At 42.8% G+C, this 21,853-nt stretch overlaps 1 protein-coding gene across 2 annotated transcripts in view; it reads left to right on the forward strand.

The window, feature by feature from the left end:
- gabrb2a (gamma-aminobutyric acid type A receptor subunit beta2a) overlaps positions 1 to 21,853 on the forward strand; it is a 46,321-nt gene that overhangs the window by 19,399 nt on the left and 5,069 nt on the right. For both annotated transcript variants that reach the window (XM_052074732.1, XM_052074721.1), the window contains exons 4-7: positions 1,249 to 1,469; positions 15,751 to 15,833; positions 19,018 to 19,155; positions 19,902 to 20,054. In XM_052074732.1, coding sequence (XP_051930692.1) covers positions 1,249 to 1,469; positions 15,751 to 15,833; positions 19,018 to 19,155; positions 19,902 to 20,054 — 595 coding nt within the window. The remainder of the gene's footprint in view (positions 1 to 1,248; positions 1,470 to 15,750; positions 15,834 to 19,017; positions 19,156 to 19,901; positions 20,055 to 21,853) is intronic.

Genomic DNA, 21,853 nt, shown 5'->3' on the forward strand with positions numbered 1-21,853 from the left:
TGATTTTTTCCCCCCCTCCCAATATTGCAGCTGTGATCTGATATGCAATTTTGTTGTCAAGGTCCGCCTTTGATGTGTTTTTTTTATTTTTTATTTTTACCAAACACAAGCAATAGATTCATTCATTCATTCATTCATTCATCTTCCTAACCGCTTGATCCTCACTAGGGTCGCGGGGGGTGCTGGAGCCTATCCCAGCTGTCTCCGGGCAGTAGGCGGGGGACACCCTGAATCGGTTGCCAGCCAATCGCAGGGCACACAGAGACGAACAACCATTCGCACTCACACTCACACCTAGGGACAATTTAGAGTGTTCAATCAGCCTGCCATGCATATTTTTGGAATGTGGGAGGAAACCGGAGCACCCGGAGAAAAACAAGCAATAGATGGGTTGACTAATTAGCATGTCTGCCTCATAGTGCAGAGGTGCAGGGTTTGATTCTGGCTCCGGCCTTCCTGTGTGGAGTTTGCATGTTCTGTATTGTAGAAAGGATAATAAATAATGGGAAATATCTGAGCCATTTCATGTGCAATATGCGTCCTGTGCGCAAGATGAGCTTCAGTTCCACACTACCACTACTGCTGCTGTTGTCGTGTGTTGTTGTTGAGTTTTGCATTTATTAACCCATCATTTCATTTTCTTACTAAATTGCTGAAGGAGTAGCACCATAATTTTGTTGTATGTAATACAATGACAATAAAAGCAATTCTGATTCTGATAAAGACTTTGCAGTCCCACTGATTTGTAGTTATCTGTTATGTAGTATTCAGATACTGTATATAATGGCAACGTTACACCACTAGATTATGGCACACTATTTTGTTGACCCTGTAAATTTGAAAGAAGAAGAATTAAAACAGCTCAGCCTAGTTTTTGCTGAAGAATATTGAATTCTCTTCAGTCCTGCTTTTTGTGCATAAGTGACGACTGTAGGTTCATTTTATAGTGTACATGATTGTTGATGTATGTTGTGAGATGACATCCCCCTCGCCCCATGGAGTGGGCATTCCTATATATATGTTTTAAAATTGTGACGGTAGTCTGTGTGCTGGATGTAGGTTAAAAAGCAAACCTGCAGAATATGGCAGTTTTTCGACAAATTAAAGCGCTTTACATTTGATCCAAAATCCTACGACAGTAAAATCCTCGTGAGAACATTCCACTGAGGAACATCCAGTGTGTTTGATGATTGTATTCATGTCATTTGGCTCAGCATCCATCCATGGACTTCATCCTCTCTCCCGTAGGACTACACGTTGACCATGTACTTCCAGCAAGCGTGGCAGGATAAGCGGCTCTCCTATTCCGAGATCGCCTACAACCTCACTCTGGACAACCGAGTGGCCGACCAGCTGTGGGTCCCGGACACCTACTTTCTCAACGACAAGAAGTCCTTTGTGCACGGCGTCACAGTCAAGAACAGGATGATCCGCCTGCATCCCGACGGCACCGTGCTTTATGGACTCAGGTAAGCCGCTTAAAGCTGGCCCCTCTTGTGTGCCATGATTAGCGCATTGATTATGAAGCGTAATGAGCTAACGGGATCCTATCTGGTGCATCTAACTGGGCCTTTTTCATGATGAACTGTGTGCTTGTATATCGCAGGTAATGTGGTTTAGATTGAACTCACTCAAGCCTGGCTGAATTTCCAAAGCACGGGTGGGGAATGTATGGTCAAAGAGCATTTGATCCAGTTTATCATGCAATTAAAAAAAAACATGTACAGTTAGCCCCTGACTATTTGCAGCTCACTACTGTATTCATAAATTCACCTATTTATATTTGAATTTGTTTGTGTCACGTTTGCGAGGTGATGGACCCCAAAAAGCAGGCAAGAGGGAGGAGCAGGGTGTATTTGAAGAAGTGTATTGATAAGACACTGAAAATTAAATCAAACTGAATCATTAAATCAAAACAAACAAAGTCCAAAGTATCAAATAAAAACCATGACTGAAGCTCAAAACTATCAATAACAAAAACATGACCTAAACATGACAGACAAACAAACATGACAGCAGCAAAGAGCAACAATATCCCGACAATGAGTGTTCGGGCGGGAGTCCTTTTATAGAACTAATTACCTAACGACCAACAGGTGTGCAGCTACAGCGCCACCTGTTGGTCCCAAATCGAATCATGATAGTTTGACTGATCATCACTTAGTCAGAAAATAAATACATAAATAAATCATGCCTTCTGTAATGTCCGAAGATGGCACAAGATGGCACCAAAGACCCAGCTCATCGGAAAATAGTCATTGGTGTTTTGGAATCATAGTTTGTTGTATAAGTTATAACTATTTCAAGAGAGGCAATTGTAAACAATTTTAGGGGGGTGCCAATTATGTCCCTGCTGTTGACGGCAGGGCTCTGTCCTGAAGTGGGGGGACTATAATAACCAACAAATGTTCATAATATATAATAATACACATTTGTTTGATCATTGCATCAGATTTCTCCAGATTAGTCTCACCCTCAGAGAGCCCTCAGAGGACTTTATAAACATGGAAGGATTTCCCACTACTGCTTTAAAAGTGATATCAGCATCATGAAAAACTTTTTTTTTTCACAGGAAATGTGTGTTTTTTTTTAAATGTCATTTTCTTTTTTTGTCTGATTCTCACTGTAAAATGAAACCCCCCCCTCACAGCATATCGTGGCATCATTCTGAGCACCACTGCACTGAAAAAGCTGTTGCCAGAGAAAAGCCATCTTACGTGAGGAGCGCTATTCAGCGACAAGACAATTCTGTTGCAAGCTCAAAGAATTAAGAAGGAAGAGAAAAGAAGCTCAAGGCCGTCTTAAAAGAACGTGGATGAAAGTGCTGCACAATATATAAATTAACACATGTGAATCCAATCGAATTGTCTTTGACTATTCCACAACAGGAAATGGTTAGTATTGACTCTTTATAATTTTGGCAAATATATACTCCTGCCCTACACCCAAAGCTGGGGTTCAAGTAGATAGTGTCTGTGTCCCGTACTTGGTTAGTCAGTGCGTCAAGCAAATCCAGTGGCATACATGACATATAATTTAATTCAATTGAGCTTGCAGCCGCTCTGCCCCCAAACTCTGGAACTCACTTCCACCCAATATCCATAATATTGGTTTTTCTTCCCACATTCAAATCCTGTCTCAAAACCCACCTATTCCAAATTGTATGCTCCGTTTATATTCTTTTATGTCTTCTTTTATTATTTATTGTTTTATCTGTGGTTTTATTGTTTTGTTCTTGATTGTAAAGTGTCCTTGAGTGTTTTGAAAGGTGCTTCTAGATAAAATGTATTATTATTATTATTATGGGGCGGTGTGGTGGTCCAGTGGTTTGCGCGTCGGCCTCGCAGTGCAGAGGTACCGGATTCAATTTCAGCTCTGGCCTCCCTGTGTGGAGTTTGCATGTTCTCCCCAGGCCTGCTTGAGTTTTCTCCGGGTATTCCGGTTTCCTCCCACATTCCCAAAACATGCATGGCAGGTTGATTGAACGCTCCAAATTGTCCCTCGTTGGGAGTGTGAGTGTGGATGGTTGTTTGTCACCGTGTGCCCTGCGATTGGTTGGCAACTGGTTCAGGGTGTCCCCCGCCTACTAAGGGTGTGGAAAATAATCGATATTAATCGATACATCGATGCGCGCGTGCACGATGCGAGTGCATCGGCTCATTCACTGGGTACGACGCGATTGACGGGTGAAATCGAGATTCATCACCCGATTGGTGGGTATCGGTAAAATCCGATTCAAGCGCCGTTTTATTCATGTGAAATGTCACCTATCTGCCCTTTCCTAGGCGCAATGAATGCACCATCATTGTTTTGCGTTTTGTGTTGAATACGGTCGGTAGCCGTGCATCACATACAGTCCAGTACACAACTAGCGAAACACTATGGAAGTTCGCGCAAGCAGCAGCGAGGAAAAACTACTGTATTTAATGCTTCCGCAACATTCAGATCTTATGTTTGGAAATACTACGGCTTCGAAAAGAAAGACGGAAAGATTGATAAAAGCTCCGTAATTTGCAAAGAATGTCGCACTACGAAGCCATACAACGGCAGCGCCACAAATATGCAGACCACTTAAAACGATGGCACCACACCACCGACAAGTTTCCCGCCCCATGCCCGCGCCTCCCCGTCCAGTTCCTCGTTGGACACCGGAGAAACTCTTGGCAAACCAGGTCAGGATCAGAAAAAAATCGCCTCTTATTTTGGGGGTCCCCTTGCAGCTCACTGTGACCGCGCAAGGAAAAACTATATATGGATGACTCTTTTGGACATTTCATTTTGACACTCGGTGACAGTGGTCTGTGTACGCTACAATACACACAGCAGCTTTGAGGCTGTGACTGCCACATTGTTTCAACGGTATTTTTTTTCTGTCCTATGGAGATGGATATTTCATATAAGACACTCAGTGAGTAGTCTGTTTGTGTTTACACTACAGCAACAGCTGTGAGTCTCAGGTGCCAAATTGTTTACATTTCTTTGCACAAAACCCAATTGTGAAAGGGCTTAAATAAGTTGTTTTACACGTTCTACTGTTTATAAGGAATAAAGTACTTTTTGCAAGTACTTCTACTTTTTGCAATACCATACTGAATTCCATCTTTTTTAAAACTTTTTTTCTTTGCGTATTTGCATCATGTTTAATTGCACAATATCACAAGAAATTGCACTGTATCGTATCGGATCGCATTGATTTGAACTAAATGTGTATCGCGTCGTATCACATCGTGAAGACGGTGAAACGTATCGCATCGTGTCGCCAGAAAATTCCATGTATCGTTTAAGTATCGCATCGCTGGTAGTGCATCGAGATGTGTATCGAATCGTCCTCAGTGCTGAGATTCACATCCCTACCGCCTACTGCCGAAGAAAGCTGGGATAGGCTCCAGCACGCCCCACAGCCCATGTGAGGATAAGCGGATCGGAAAATGGATGGATGGATATTATTATTATGATTATTATTGTTATTATTATTACGACTACACTTGCCAAACAACTGTTCAACCTTCTTTCTTTTGTATGACTGTAAAGTAATACCAAAATTAAAACATTTAAATTGAACCGCAAAAGCTCATGTACAAAATAAACTGACAAAGATGAAAATTTTGATGGAAAAATGGATTTTTGTTTGCTACAGGTATAGTTCATTTTAGCTAGTTTTATAAACATGAAATGTAAAGTTGTTGGTTAGCTATCCTTTTTATAAAAACCTTCTTGTTTTTATTTTATTTTGTAAACGAGGAATGTTTTTTCTTATTTTAATTTTGGCTTTAGTCATTTGGTTAGAATTCATCAGCTATAACTACCTTGCATAGATGAGAAAAAGGCAGTTGGGCGTGACCCAGTCAAAGTAACAGTTGAGGATATGGCTACAAATGATGGAAACTATCGCACATGCTGACATCAGCTTACCGTGTTGTTGTACTACTCCGCAGTCTCCACTTTGCTGCAGCAGGCCACTGCAGCAAAGTCCTCAGTCTGTCCTCAGTCTCTTCTCCAATAAAACTCCAAATGCCAAGAAGTAAATACAAAATGGAGTCGAGTTGAGCCTTTCCATTGTACTTTTGTGCTGCAGCTTGGTTCAGCATTGCTCTACTCGGTCCTGGGTGACCTTGACCACCTCTTTCCCACTTTCTTGAGCTCTGTCTTGACTGACATCCTCGAGGGGTTCTTTGGTTTTGCTGACATTGCCCTGGTGGTTCTTAGATGCCTGGTTATGTTAGAGGGAAGTTCCCTGATCTGTGTTTAATTTTGTTCTTGTTGATAATCAATCATAAATACAGTTCTGATTACCTGTTGTTTCTGGCCAGTGAATTCATAGTTTATTACACATGCCTCTTGTTTATAATGCTCTGGTTGTAGTTTTTTATGGTCATCCGTGTTTCTGGTCCCAAGACTAACACTGACTTCTTTATGTGAAAGAAGCGTTGGTGTGATCGAGCCTTTTCCGTTGCTGGTCCCTCTCTCTGGAATGACCTCACACTTAACGTTCGCCAAGCCCCCTCGCTGCCCATCTTCAAAGCCCTCCTCAAAACTCACTAGTATTCTTTGGCATTTGACTCAGCATGACTCAGATTTGATCTTAGTTTTGCTGTTTGGTGCCTAACTACCATCTTTGTTCCTGATTATTTCTTAATTGTTGTATTTATGTTAGTTGCTCCATGTACAGCACTTTGTATGCTGGCCTATTCATTTTCATCATGTCTTTGGGATGCCAAGGTGCTTTGATCTTTCCAGTAAGGTGTGTATGGCAGAAGCGACACTTTCCTAGTTTAGCTGCCCACGTTCCTGGATGATCATGAAAATCCATAATTGATTGGTCCACATCAATTATGAAGTTGTGCGGTACAAACGAACTATCTGTCTGATTGGACCGGGATGGTTCAGTCTGTCTGCAAGCCATCTCCGCTTGGCGTTGGACTGGCACATCTCAGAGGAGAATGTAATCTATAATAGATCGCTTCCAATCAATAATGTAGCAGTTCAATACAAACACTGAATCTGTATCCGAAGCCGCGTATGTGGTCGTGGAGGCCGGCGTGGCCTGTCTTCCATTGCGCCGCTGATCCGTCGCCTCCTCCTGCTTAGTACAGCGCGTTGGCACATTTGCACGTAATAGCCAAATGGTTTACATGCTTTAAAAACCAAAAGAGACAATTGTTTCTAATTCAAGATGTTGCTGCATTCAGTCATTCTCTCGCTAGACACGGAGGTGCCTTTTTTTTTTTTTTTTGCGCAAAGGCTCCTTAAAATATTAAAGCATCTGCACTGCACCAGATTATTCATACCAACATTTTGTTGAGGAATGTAATTCATAACACTCTGAGCCAATTATATAAGACCAACACATATGCTTTGCGTAACTGCCAAAAGAAATGGAGGCTGGGAGAAAAGGGCTTGTTGTGAATTTGCGGGCGTGCGTGCAGCAGAGAGATGCAGTTGTTACCTCACATACGTCCTTGTCAGCGCCGGTGCCTCCCGGCTCCTCCGTTATTTGCTTCGTGGGTTTGGTTCAGGTTTTATTTGATGCTAGCACGTCCAGACACAAGCTGCTGTCAGAGTCAGGCCGGCCAGATGCCTGAGTGCTCTGAGCAGGCTGACGCATACCTGCAGAGACGTGCGGCCTGGCTGCAACAGCAGGGCTGTAGTGGATGTGCGCAAGATGGCCAACTGTGTGAAGAGTCCTCACTAGGAAAGCAGGGTGTTTCGCCAATGCATCACCAGTCACGAAATCACGGTGCATTTCTCTGATACGGGCTGCTGTGATGGGTATCAACATCAAGTCAAGTCAGCTTTTATTGTCAAATATGCTCTATGTGCAACATGCAGCACAGATGAAATTTATTTCCTCTCAACCACTGTGCAACCACAGGAGAGATGCATTCATTAGCATGGAAATCCTGTTAGAGTCGCACATACTGTAATTCAATGGTGCCCCCCCTTTTTTTTTTTTAGCAATGGTATCAATTTGGACCACAGCAGAAAATTAGAAAAATTAGAGGTTAACTGAACAAAGCATGCATTTCACCACCTGAAGAGGATATTAAAGGGAGAAAACCCCAGAAACAAAGTCGAAAATAACTGGGAGAGGCTGCAGTAAAGGCCTGCAAAAGCATTTCTTCACATAAGGTAAATTTAAAATTGTTCGTTGCAGTACTTTTGCTCAATTGAAAAGTGAGTGACTTCAAACAAAATGTGCTCTGTCCTGCTTTATTTGACATGCCTAAATGTAAAATACCATCGATTAAAAGCTGGATTCTTTATTATTTATTGCAAACCCAAATGTCTTCAGGAAGCAACAAAGCAAATTAATTGACCTTGATGTTTCCAATGTGTTTGGAGGGGACTGTTGATACATATACATGCATGCTTATCATATCAAAATAAAGTTTAGTTAGGTCATAAATGTCAGCTTTCACTTGGACAAACGTTTTTTTTTGCCTACAAAAAAATGTGTATCAAAAATTATAGTTTTATTTTTAATACATGAGCATGTAAATTTCCCCAGTGTGGGACGAATAAAGGATATCTTATCTTATCTTATCTTATCTTATCTTATCTTATCTTATCTTATCTTATCTTATGATTCAGTAGCATTTGAAAATAAGGTTGTGAATGAATTAATATAAAGTTCATGATTATGTGGTTTCAGCTTACCTCAGACATGGCCAATAATGTTCTTGTCTGGTGACTGGGCTGGCCAGTTCTGGAGCACTTTGACCTTTTGGGATTTGAGGAATTTTGAGGTAGAGGCTGAAGTATAAGAAGGAGTGGGGCGGCCATGCTGAAAAATTTGCCCCCTCTTGTGGTTTGGGATGCAATGACACATCCCCATGCGCACACAAGACCTCAAGTTTTCCCCGACCTAATTTGTGATTGTTTTTGTGTGAATCTTGGGTACATGTGAGTTCCAACAGGTATTTGCGGCGATTGGACAAAGTTAAACTGTCAGAAAAATCTACAGTATCTTTTGCCACTTTTCCACTGTCCACATTTTCTACAAATTGTGGACTTTGGAAAATACAATATTTAGTTTTTAGGGCTTTTTGTTTTGTTTTGGGGCTTTTATTGAATGCTGGTTTGTGGGCTCTAAGTCATCCGTGGAGCCTACTGTGTGAGATACTTTATTAAACTGCTCTTGTAGAGACAGTATTTCCCTGTGACCAGTTCTTATGTAGATTTGCCGTTGCTGAAAAAGGACTGACCCCGGACTGTCGAGGGGTCTGCTTGACCTGGCTTCGTCACGGACGTCACCAGTTTCTTTTTCTTATTCTCTGTAGTTGACGTTTGCATACATTAAATATGTCTGCTACCTCAGCAGCAGTTTAGGCCTTCAGAATGTTGACGGTCAGTATTTATGTCTGTAGTTGGATCTTGGGCATGTCAGAGGTCAGGTCGCTCTTCACTTGAGGTTTTGTGTGCTGGGGGTCTTTTTAGACACACCTGGGATGGTGCGAATTACATTTCTTGACACAGGTGAAGCTCAAATTTGTCATCATTTCCAAATACCACATGACTTTTGTCCTTGGGAAATTAAGAGATATTCTGTCCTTTCCCAAGCTGTGAACATGAGGACACATTTTGATTGATTCGATTTACATCCGCTTATTCATGTAAAATCACCAGATTATGAAATGAACCATTTACTCCAACAATTCATTGATTAGAAATGAAGCTACAGTATATGTCATTTTAAATCCAATATGTCCTCACGTATTAAGCGATCAAAATTTTATAGCGAATTAAATGCACAATTTGCCATGATTAATCGTGTTTGGTCGCGGGGGGTGCTGGAGCCCATCCCAGCCGTCTCCGGGCAGTAGGCGGGGGACACCCTGAATCGGTTGCCAGCCAATCGCAGGGCACACAGAGACGAACAACCATCCACGCTCACACTCACACCTAGGGACAATTTAGAGTGTTCAATCAGCCTGCCATGCATATTTTTGGAATGTGGGAGGAAACCGGAGCACCCGGAGAAAACCCACGCAGGCCCGGGGAGAACATGCAAACTCCACACAGGGAGGCCGGAGCTGGAATCGAACCCGGTACCTCTGCACTGTGAAGCCGACGTGCTAACCACTGGACTACTGGTATATATATATATATATATATATACCATTGGAGAATGACAGAACGAAGATCCTGTGGGACTTCCAGATCCAGACTGACAAGATGGTAATGGCGAACCAACCAGATATCGTGATCATAGATAAAGGGCAGAGGAAAGCCGTTGTAGTGGATGTAGCGGTCCCAAGTGATGGAAACATCAGGAAGAAGGAACATGAGAAACTCGAGAAATACCAAGGGCTCAGAGAGGAGCTGGAGAGAGCCTGGAAGGTAAAGGTGACAGTCGTGCCTGTGGTGGTCGGAGCACTCGGGGCAGTGACCCCCAAACTAGATGAGTGGTTGCAACAGATCCCGGGAACAACATCGGACATCTCAGTCCAGAAATGTGCAGTGCTGGGAACAGCAAGGATACTGCGCAGAACCCTCAAGCTTCCTGGCCTCTGGTAGAGGACCCGAGCTGAATGAGGGACGGACACCACCCGAGGGGTGAGATGAGGATTTTTTAATATATATATATATATATATATATATATATATATATATATATATATATATATCATTATGAGGTGTGTTCTTACGATTTTTGACCTTCACCTACCTGAACCTGCAAATGACAACAGTGCTCCCAGCCGTCACTAAACAGCTAATTACAGATTTTAAAAAAATCATCAGCATTAAGACAGATGGCACACAACAAAACATCGAGTGAGAGAGAGGAAAGACCACCCAGGACCTCCTGAAGCATGTTGCTCAAAATTCGCAGGCAAAGGTCAAGAGCGGGAGATCCAGAGAGAAAGAGACATGAAGGTCAGACTCCATTCAAAATGGAAAAATTATTAGGATTCTCTATCCCTCCTCCTCCTCTTGCTGACCCGCCCCTCTCGCCGTCTTTCGTGCTGCTTTTGTGAGAGGATGTATCCTCACAGCTGAATATAAGACATCACTCGGGCCAGGATGAGAAAAAGATGCTGCGTGGAGAAAGAGGGTTTGAATCCAGCGCTCTTCAAATCAATACACTCAATCTGGGCCTTTAAAGTTATCAATCTCACCCACAAGCTGTTGTTTAGCATGTATGGAAGAGCTTGGACTCGGGCAGAGAAGACATTTTAGTTTGAAAATTGTCTGCACAGGGATCTCCAGCTCTCTATCCAAAATGGAGGCCTCTGCTCCGTCTTCATTTCAACATCTAGCTTCGTTACGGGGTAAAATGTGATTGGATGCAATGTCAGGTTGATTATGGCACACTCACGTTCGGAAGCTCGCACTCTTGAATTCACTTTGTCCTGTGACGCTGCCTCGAAATGAGATTCTGTCTGGGATTTTGTGGTGGATGTGTTATGTCCGTAAACAAGGTCATTGGGAACAAAGGTGCACACCTCCCCTCAGGGGTGGTCCACACACACACACACACACACACACACACACACACACACACACACACACACGCACACACACACACACACACACACACACACACACACACGCACACACACACACACACACACACACACACACACACACACACACACACACACACACACAGCGGCTAGGCTGGGAACATTCAGCAAAAACAGCCTTTTTTTAGAACTACATGTCCTATTAGCTCGGATGCAGAGCAAATGTAGCGTGTTTGAATCTGCGTGATATGCTCTGGCGAGGCCTCTCCTCCGGCAGGTCGGGCCGAGAGCAGGGACCGGCTCGGACCGGCCCGGCCCAACCCCGCCGTGGTGGAGATGAAGCGCAAACAAGTCCGCATGCTGCAGAGGTCCACTCTCACTTACTGCAGCAAAGACAAAAGGAGGAAGGAGACAGGAAGGCTCCTCCTGCACAAAAATCTGTCTCATCACCTCGCTCATTGTTTGCTGCTTATTAACTGTTAGTATCCGACATGCTAGCTCGGCTAAGGGACGCTCAAGCCGCTTTGCCTAGTCCCTGTCAGAGAGAAAAGCTTTGAGACTTCTGCTGATGATGTAGGTGGTCTATAAATAGTCTGGTAGTTATACCACTGCCATTTTGGCCTCATTTTTTTTATTCCTCTCCCCTGCTTTGCTTCTTCTGCACTTCTGTAACGGTTTAATGGCACCCTTGACGGGGAGCGATCGATGACTTGCCAGAATGCCAAACATGAAAACAACATTTTTGTCGTCAATGGGTAAAGTAGGGCGGAATTTTGACTCCTGCGTTAATCCCCCAATGCGCCACGGCCCTGCTAACTGGCTCTTACATAAGAGCCCAGAGAGCAAGAAAAAGGAGGCAGAATCAGAGAGAGAGAGGAAGACTGTGTCTCTATAGCTATAAACATCAAATCCCTGACCAGCTCGGCAGAGCACATATCTTACATAGGAACATTTCAAATACCGGGAATACTTTTCCAGTATATCGCACCACAGTTTGTTCTCATATGCTAAAGCAGAAGAGAATTTTAATGGAATTTGAGATAGTTGCAAAGCTCCAACATGTCATTGTGGGTGACTAAAACAGAGATATTTTGTAATATTTAGAGTCACTACTGTATTTACAATCTTGCCTTGGACTCAAACATTCAATAATAGATCAACAAAGCAAAATATACCGTGTGCACCTTGTAAACCAGTAGTAGATAAATCAAACGTAATGACAGGCCATCACACGACATTGCGCTTCTCCCTCCAGTGAGCTCTTGCTCTCTGTCTGACTCTCATTCCAGCATTTGTGACCCAAACCGGAAGTAATCGTTTCCCACATATTTTTGAAAGAAATAATTTAACAGAAAGCCTGAACCATAAAGTAAATAAATACACATACATAGAATATTAGACTCAATGATTGTAAGATTTTTGTTGTCATGGCAACTAATCAAAGGAAATCCCAAATTGTGAGGAGTAACAGTGTTGATATTTGACTTTAGTTGAATCCCAATTGAAAAATAAAGCATAACGTGTACATTCGTGGTCATAGTAAGAATTTTGACATGCAGACGCTGCATTTCTCACAGGCGTCAATAACGTGACATCATCTTTAGCAGACATCTCCAAAAAAATGACGACACCCCGGAGACTATTAAAGGTGCTTGGCCTCTAGTGAGTAACAAAAGTTAAAAAGAAGGAATTGGGAAGCTCTCTACTTCATGTCAAGGGATATACTGTTGATGATTGAGGTGCAGACTTCTGCATATTGACGCCTGCATACAGCTGCAACCACCCACGCTGACGTGACTGTTTCCATTGGCTCAACAGGTAAGTCACCCCAAAACATTTCTAGCTCCTCCCGCATTGCTCCTTTTTCATTTCCTCCCTCCTCGATGGAATTGCTGGTGCGAGGTGCTGCCATGTAAACCTTGGAGCGAGGACTTAGGAAGAGGTCATAGAAGAATGGATGAGCCCATTGTCAATGCAGTCCACTCGAAGAAACCCGGGTAAACAGTCACGCCCACGAACGAATGCGGGACACGCGACGCATGTTTCCGTCAATTGTCAGAAAAGCACGAGTCAATCAGTGGTGAACTGAAAAGGTTCCAGTGATGGGCAAAACCCCGTCAGTGCATCGTCTGTCACTTTTTGGGGAGTTTCTCGTCATTGGTCATTTGCCATCAAATCAGGACGGAGACTGGAGCTCGAGGTTTGCAGCTGCTTTTGCAAGCGCAGAGGCCAGAATTTTAGATTTAAAAAAAGTAATCTAACATTTAAATCTAACGTTTCTCATTTGATAGAGGTCTGTTGAATGTCACTTAAAAATAAAGTGAGAAAAGGTAAGCAGCCATTGTGTGTCCTATATATTTTTTTTGTCTGTAATAATTGGAAATATCTATGTCATGATACGTCATTATCATGATATAAAATGGCTTATATCATGATAAAATATTTTATCACCCAACACCAGCATCAGCAACATTGCATTGTTCGGAAAACGACCATAAACCCCCCACACTGGACCCGCCAGCTTCACATGGAATGTTTGATCGAACACCTGATTCAAACCAAGAAACAATTTAAACACAACATATTCTGAAATGATTTCTCCAAGTGGATCATCACAGATTATTTTCAATGATCTAACTCACTGCTAATACATGGATGACAAAATTGAGAGTGATCGTTAATGACAAGGAAACCAAAAAAATCAATACTGATATTATTATTATGATGGCATTATGCTATCATGTTTTATATCACTCATTGCGTGAATGTGTGCATCCTAAAGGCAGAGATGATGTCTACATGGTTACATCCAGACAGCCTGTGGGCTTTGGCCCTGTCCGATTCAGATTGGACCAACTTGTCGTGTGTGTGTGTGTGTGTGTGTACGTGTGCGTGTGCGTGTGTGTGTGTGTGTGCGTGTGTGTGTGTGTGTGTGTGTGCGTGTGTGTGTGTGTGTGTGTGTGTGTGTGTGTGTGAGAGTGGGTGTATTGCAGGAAACACGCTGAGAGGAGCTGTCTGATGTGGCTGACTCCCTCTTTATTTAAGAATTGTGTAACCACAACATGAACCCTGTTTCCTCCTCTTATGCTACAAAAGATAATCTAGCAATGATCCCAATTCTACACAAGTACAATGCAAGCACAAGTGGCAGAGAAATAAGGCTGTAAAATGGAAAAAGCTGCCCTGTGGGTTCACTGCTTATAAGATGGATAAAATTGTAGAGTGCAATACAGTAACTATGATAATAGATTTTTAAACATAGAGTAACTAGTCTGTCCACCTCTAAATGCCATGGCAACTAGTAAATCTGTGAACGCTTTCTCTATAGTACTCATGACTTATTTAAAAGGAAGAAGCTTTGTGCAAATTTGATTTAAAATGTAACACTTATCCGCTGTTGCAGGCTAGCATGCACTTCTTCCACTGGCAACCTGGCTGCACACGTGTAGACTGTTTACAAAAGCAGACGCACAGTGTTGTGAAATATATTTACCAACTTTTTAGCAACTGTTTTTGTAATTTTATTTTAATTGTAATTTTTTAAAGCAACAGAAGAAATAAACAACATTAGCGGAATCATTTTCACATTGGTTTCAGTATGACCAGAAAGGAGCCCGGCGGAAGGCAATCTTGGAGTCAATTCTGATGAAAATGGGCCAAAAAATGGTACCATTTGAAAGTTGCAAAATCGGGGAGCTATGGACATTTTGGAAACTTTTGACCCGAGGTATGCGCGTCCAGTCACCGATATTTTGCAGAGATCATCTTACCTCACCTGGACAGCTCAAAACAGAAGTGCTGTTTGCATGCACCGGGATGTCGCAGATTTTTGGCTCCCGCTTACGTGAGTCAGCAGTAACGGTCAGTGTGGAAAAATAATCATCACAAAATCCTGTGCTATGGCATATAATCCGTGATTATAAATACAATCTACAGCAAGCGAACTGTATTTGTATGACTTGTCCCCCAAGCCATTCACCACAATACACAGTAAATGACTAAGACGAGAGCAAGACAATCAAAATACCACAGCAATGCAGTTACCAAACTAGCTAAAACCAAGTCTAGCATCTTCCATTTCTTCCTCCACCTCTCCTTACTTTTTGTATTTTCCTTCAGTCTTAATTCCAGCAGCAGCCACATGTGGATTTTTGTGTAGGGGCTTTGACATGTTATACTTGTAAATAATGGTACAGTAGTCTATCTGTACCAGGCTTAAGATACTGTCTATACCCTTGCTATAAAAAATGCATTTCAAACCATATACGATCTCAGCCTGGATGATGTTGTTTTCTTAGTTTTACGTTTCCACTTTGCACACTGTGTGTTTCCCCAGAGCAAATATCAGGGACGTATGCATGAGGGAAATGTCAGGAAACGCACACACAAACGCACTCACGTGCATGCATGTGCCCGCACACACACCCATAGCAACGGCCCACCTTTATATAAGTCAGAGATATCACTGTCAGTATGACAACAAATCGTTTTTGTTTAAGCAACATGTGCCATCCATGCCACTGCGGACTGCTCGGTTAGCTACAGTGGCCCCACTCGGCTCAGTTTGGGGTGGCCGACTTCTCACGACATAGTCTTCACGGGAATTTGCTGTCACATCTCTAGTGGGAAGTCTAACAAAGAGTGCAGGGAGTTCCCATGGTCATAAGAACGTCTTGAGTTTGATGAAAACCGAAAGAAAAAAATAGCTCCCTAACGTTTCCTACAGTAAAAAAAAAAAAGATTTCCCAAATTTCAAACAGACCGGTGTCTTTTCTGTGTCCAGGATCACCACCACTGCAGCCTGCATGATGGACCTGCGCCGTTACCCTCTCGATGAGCAAAACTGCACCCTGGAGATCGAAAGCTGTAAGTCCCGTCGTCCCTGACAACGTCTCATTCCCACTCGTCGACGTAGATTTCGATCCCACGTGCGCATGCGGCTCGGTGGGTTTTTGAAGCCGGCGCAAGGTAGAGATTGGCGTGATAAGTAAGGCAGGATGTAAAATGCTGAGAGAAGCTGATGAGATTTGTGGAGATACACATCAAGAAGGGGAACATCACTAATGGTTCACCGGCTGATAACATCCAGCCTCATTAATTCAGCTACACTGGCTTGATTAGGTCCAGTGTTTGTGGATGTTCCGCCGCCATGTTTGCAAGGTACAAAGAACTCATTTTTCATGGAGGTTGTTATTTTACAGAGCTGGGAAGAAGAGGGGAGAAAGGGTGGAACATGAGGAAGATGAGTTCCTCGTCATGCTTTATCTGGGTCCCCGGGGAGGAGGATTGTTGGGCCGGGATGCGGTGTAGGACTCAGGCTCACTCTTTCTGGGTTTCATCACAGTGCTGCCGGAATTTAGTGCCGGTGGTAAGCAGCGGAAAAAACAGCGGCGGGGCAGAACGGCCTCTCTCCGCTCCTCTTCCTTGACGCTCGCCATAGCTCTCCTCATCACTTCATCATCTCTTTTCTTTGCACACTCTCATCCTGCAGCCCTTTTTTTATCTCTTTCGCTCCATCACTCATAACCACTTTTCCCCCCCCTCTCCTCCTCGACTCTCAGGCACACACGCACTGAAGCACGCAAGCCCGGTTTTGATCAGCAGTCAGTATCTGTTCTCATATGGATTAACTGGCAGCGGTTTTAACGGTGGAGTCGCTTCATGCCAGAACATGCTATTTTATTCAGACTAATGAGCGCAGAGAACTCTCACTTGACTTGATAAACTTGATGCATTTTTAACAGACACGAGTCTGAAAAGCCCGGATAGCCCGCCGTGCTCCAACAACAGGGACTCCCGTCACTGGTTGTGCATGTAGGATTTGTTTGGATTTGACAAAATGCCAAAAGAAATCATGAAAATAAAATAAAAACAACAACACAGTTGTTTTGAGTGACGTTTTATCGATCAAAAATGTGAAGTAGATAGAAAAAGTCCTGCACTTAACACGCTGCAAATGTGCGTCTCATGCCACCGCGGCAGGTCTCTACGAAAGTAGCCAGTGATGTCCTTTTCACAAACTCACAAACTGTTGTATCCACTTTATTTTTCTGTTTGGTTCATGTTAGGGGCCATTATAGCTTTTGCTCATTGTGGCATTGGTGTGCGCATGTGTGCACGCGTACACACGCCTTAGTGCATTTGTGCATGTGTGCATGTGTGCATGCGTGGTCGGTCGTGGGAGTTTGAATGCTTGAAAAGTCAATCTTGGGTCAAAAACGGTTGGGCAGCCTTGCCCCAGAGCCTTGCCTGGTGCATATACCGTACTCGATCATTGACAAAGAGCCAATCCCCATGCAAGTTGCCATTTACATGTGCACGTGCAGAAGTCATGCCTTATCTCCCTCAACTTGGAAGGAATTAATACAGCAATCTAACTCAGCATCTGTAAAATAGTCTTAAAAACGTCCTGCCAATTTCCTTTCCAAATCAGCCCCAAGAGAGTGTCATACATCTCAGCAATATGCACCACTTCCATGTCTCAGTTTGCTGCAGCTGCATCAATTAAAGCTCAGCATTGTCATCTAATGTGCGACAAAAGTATTGCCTATCTACTATTGTCTCATCTACTCAAAAATAATACAACCACCAAAGCCAAAACATTTAATGCGGTACAAAGTCATGCACAAATTTCTGCGATCACAAAGCTTTGATTCGTGCTGTCAGGTATTATTGTTGATTTATTTAATTTCTTTGTTATCGCCGACAACTGCACTGCATCATACTGAGAGCGGCCCCTTATATTGACACTATTTGATGGAAAATAACACTCGAAACAAATAATTCCAAATGCGGTGCGGTTCGATGCTGCTGCACCATAGAGATCTTTGACAGAACCTGATGTAGGTGACACGGGGTAATCTCGATGGCCAGCAAATATATTTGTTGATATTTTTTCTGTAAATGATTCTTCAAAAGGTGAGTATAATTTGACAAACGGGAAATAAAAAGTGCAAGTGACCAAATAGCTGCAGCCAGTGTTTTAACAAGGTTTTTTTTTGTTCTTTCGTGCCCTAAAAAGGTCCTTGGGTCAATATGACAAGGTGCATGTTTCATCATCCAAAATTAGGATTTAAAAAATATTTCTTCTAAATGTTTAAATTGTGAGTCATGACAGTTTCTGCTCCAACATAAGAGGACGTTTGTGAGACAATTAGAGTCAGCTACATCATGTCGGTGTTATCTTCAGTTTGTCAAGCTGCTATTTCATTCAGTGCCATTTTACTATCCACGTCTGCTTGTGTCCGGTTCTAAAAATAGCGAATGGTCAGGTTGCCAAATTCTTGAGCCCTTAGAACACAAGTCCAAAGGAATGACGTGACACTGTTACAAGGCACTCTCATTTTAGGCGGTCAAGCGTGCTGTTATTTTAAGTGCACCTCCACATTGCCATCACTGATATTAGTGGCATCCTGAGCAATTTCTTTTTCATTAGCACAGAAACAAGGAAGTTAACCCAATATTACTCTGAGTAATGTATCCAATGCAATGTCATTTTCTCAGTTTCAGTTGAAAACCAAGGCGTCCAGAGTTGATACCGTGCAATGGGAAAGTAACATTAGATTGTGTTGTTAATTTTAGAAATTGATAGGTCATCAAATTTAGTCCAAAATGTATTACAATATATATTTTTGTTCCTCCTCAGGGCCCAAACAAGTATTCCCCATCACAACAACATATACAAATAGATTAATAATAATATACATTTTAATGTTTCAGAAAGTCAAACGTTTTAATAAAGCCCTTTGCTCAGAGACTGTGCCTGCCATGCAATACAAAAACATTGATAAAATAACGGACCGAATTTTACGGTTACAATCAAAAACTAAATTAAAAAATGCTCCAAGACCTGATAGCTTACTCTGTACTGAGTAGTACTAAGGATTTATGCCACAACTGCATTTTAATTTGTGATAAAACATTCGTATTCAGCTGCTATGCTAAAAACTGAAATCCCGTCAAGTGATATTTATTCCCAGCACTATTTGTCTGCACCACAAAGGACGCATTGGTTGTCACCACGTAAAAACTGGATTTTTGTGCTCAACAGATGGCTACACAACAGATGATATCGAGTTCTACTGGCGGGGAGGAGAAGGTGCAGTATCCGGCGTCGACAGGATCGAGTTGCCTCAGTTTTCAATCGTCGACTATAAACTCATCTCCACGAAGGTGGTCTTCTCCACAGGTATCCAAAGCAATGCTTCGGTTCTTGCATTCTCAAGAGGCAAAGTAGTACAGTGTTACAATGACTGAGTCATACTGCGAGGTTAATAAACTAAAAAGTTGCCTGTAGATGCCACTAGGGGTTGAACCGATTAGTGGACGAAGCAACTTTAATATTCCACATCACCAACAAGGCAACGCAGTCTTCATATGTCTGTGCAGGTCCAGAGAAAATGAAAATACTGTAAGATGGTAGTGGATGTGAATCGCGGTTAGCGGTGTTAGCTTTGGCTATTCCGTTCTCCAATGGCACAAGGGAATGAGAGCAAGGATGCCACAAGCAAGAGGATTTTTTTTCAACCAAAAGTGAGACCAGTAGTAAATCTATCTACTACAATAAAAGCACAAATGAAACAGTAACAGAAAAATGATTGACTCCTCCATGCTGCACGATGGCAGCAAAGCATTATTTTCCTATATGACAGTTATATGGCCTGACTTAATGAAGCTCCTCCGCTGATGTCTATATAGTTCCTTAGCATTAAGAGGCCAAAAGATGGCGTCAGTGCACTAAACTTATATTAGACAGGGTTTTGTCCCGAGCACAGAAAGCAAATCGGCGACTTAGCAAATATATGAGGAACAGATCATGTAATTTGTATGTATTCATTTGTAATTTGGCATTGGTGTCATAGACAATTGCCTGCTGGGCACATCAGCGAATATCAATGAGTAAAAATCTTGGTTCATTCCTTCAATCTCCTTCAGGTTCCTATCCCCGCCTGTCCCTCAGCTTCAAACTGAAGAGGAACATCGGTTACTTCATCCTGCAGACATACATGCCTTCCATCCTGATTACCATCCTATCCTGGGTCTCCTTCTGGATCAACTACGATGCTTCTGCCGCCAGAGTGGCCCTGGGTAGGATGGCACGGCTGCCCAAACCCTCAGTTACATCACAAAAAGCCATTTCACATAGATTGTGTCTGTCATGTGTCTGATGTGTGTTTTGACTGGTTTTCTCATTAGCTTTAAGCATGCCACTGATAGCAGATTGTGATAGGCTGCCGAGTTAAATGTCTGTTGTTCAGATGACTCCATGCATGACTCATGCAGAGAGAGGCGCAGCGGCTTGACCTTGAAACGTGCTGTCTTGCTCTCTGCCCGTCTGTCCCTCAACCGGTTAGCTAGGTGAAGCCCAATTACAATAATACACATTTTCATCTTTCGAGCCGTGCTAAAACGAAATGCCACGAAGCTCAATTTCGGCGTTGGGCTCGGAAGGTCAGAGCTGCACGAGGAGCCGGCTCCGAGCGTTTATGTGTGTCATTCTTGTCACGCGCCATTTGTGTTCCAAAGTGGGACGCATGCAGGTTGGCGCCCCGCATGGGATGTTTGGAGGCGAACGTGATTTCAAGATCTGCCCGCTCGCGGCATCCTGCGAACATGCAGCGGCAAGCGAGTGTGCTGCCAATGAGACAGGAAGCTGCGAGCTGCATAAACCACTGGGTTATTTATAATACGTGTGAATCTGACCAAATGCAGATTGTGCAATGTATCAAGCACAGGGCGTGTATGTAGAAAAAACAAGAACAACAAATAAACACAAAAAAACCCTCAGTTGAATTCTTTTGTGACTCGTGGCAGATGTTTGACAGCACTACCGTTTGTCTATCGTCCATTTGAATACATAATTGCATGCATAAAATACACCCGTGAAAAACACACACCATGCACTTTTCACTCTATGCAGGTTTTAGGAGATTTTATCATCATCATCATCATCATCATACTGTATCAATTATTCAATTCCGGATTTGCAGTCTCACGACTGTATCTCACAAATTTTTGGGTGCAATTTCTAACTAAATTTTCTCCCAATTATTTGGGGTGTAATTCCACTCTTTAGTGTGACACGATATAAATGTCAAGAGTCAAAACAGGAAATAGATCTATTTCAAATTCATCCTGGCTTTCACTGAAAATTGTTAAACACTTTCTAAATCCTGCTTTTTATGCCGACAGAAATAAACATCTGCAGGCTCATTTTATAATGTACATATTTTACATTAGAGAAATATATTGTGAGAAAAGTAAGTTCCAAATATTGTCTCAATTCCAAATTGTATGGCCAATTGTGGCCCTCTAATTTTGTGCCAGCACTGTACAGTACAACGGAATCCTTGGTTTATGATGTTTCAATGTCACCAATGGCACACAATTAACTTTCGTTCATTCATTCATTTTCCGATCCGTTCTATCCTCATAAGAGACGCGGGAGGTTACTGGAACCTATCCCAGCCGTCTTCGGGCAGTCGGCGGGGGACACCCTGAACCGGTTGCCCGCCAATCACAGGGCACACAGAGGCAAACAACCATCCGCACTCACACTCACACCTAGGGTCAATTTAGAGTGTTCAATCAGCCCGCCATGCATGTTTTTAGAACATGGGAGGAAACAGGAGTACCCAGAGAAAACCCACGCAGGCATGGGGAGAACACACAAACTCCCTACAGGGAGGTTGGAGCCGGAATCAAACCCACAACCTCTGCACTGTGAGGTCGACGAGCTAACCACTGGATCACCGGGCCGCACAATTAACTTGTACCTGCTATAGTTTTACTTAATTGTTTATTTATTTACAGCCTAGAAGTATTTTTCATACAAATATTTACTGTAATTATGACTTTACTTCTGCCTTGATAGTTCAGTGAACGAT

Source organism: Hippocampus zosterae, chromosome 1 (genome assembly GCF_025434085.1).
Source record: "Hippocampus zosterae strain Florida chromosome 1, ASM2543408v3, whole genome shotgun sequence".
Classification (NCBI taxonomy): domain Eukaryota; kingdom Metazoa; phylum Chordata; class Actinopteri; order Syngnathiformes; family Syngnathidae; genus Hippocampus; species Hippocampus zosterae.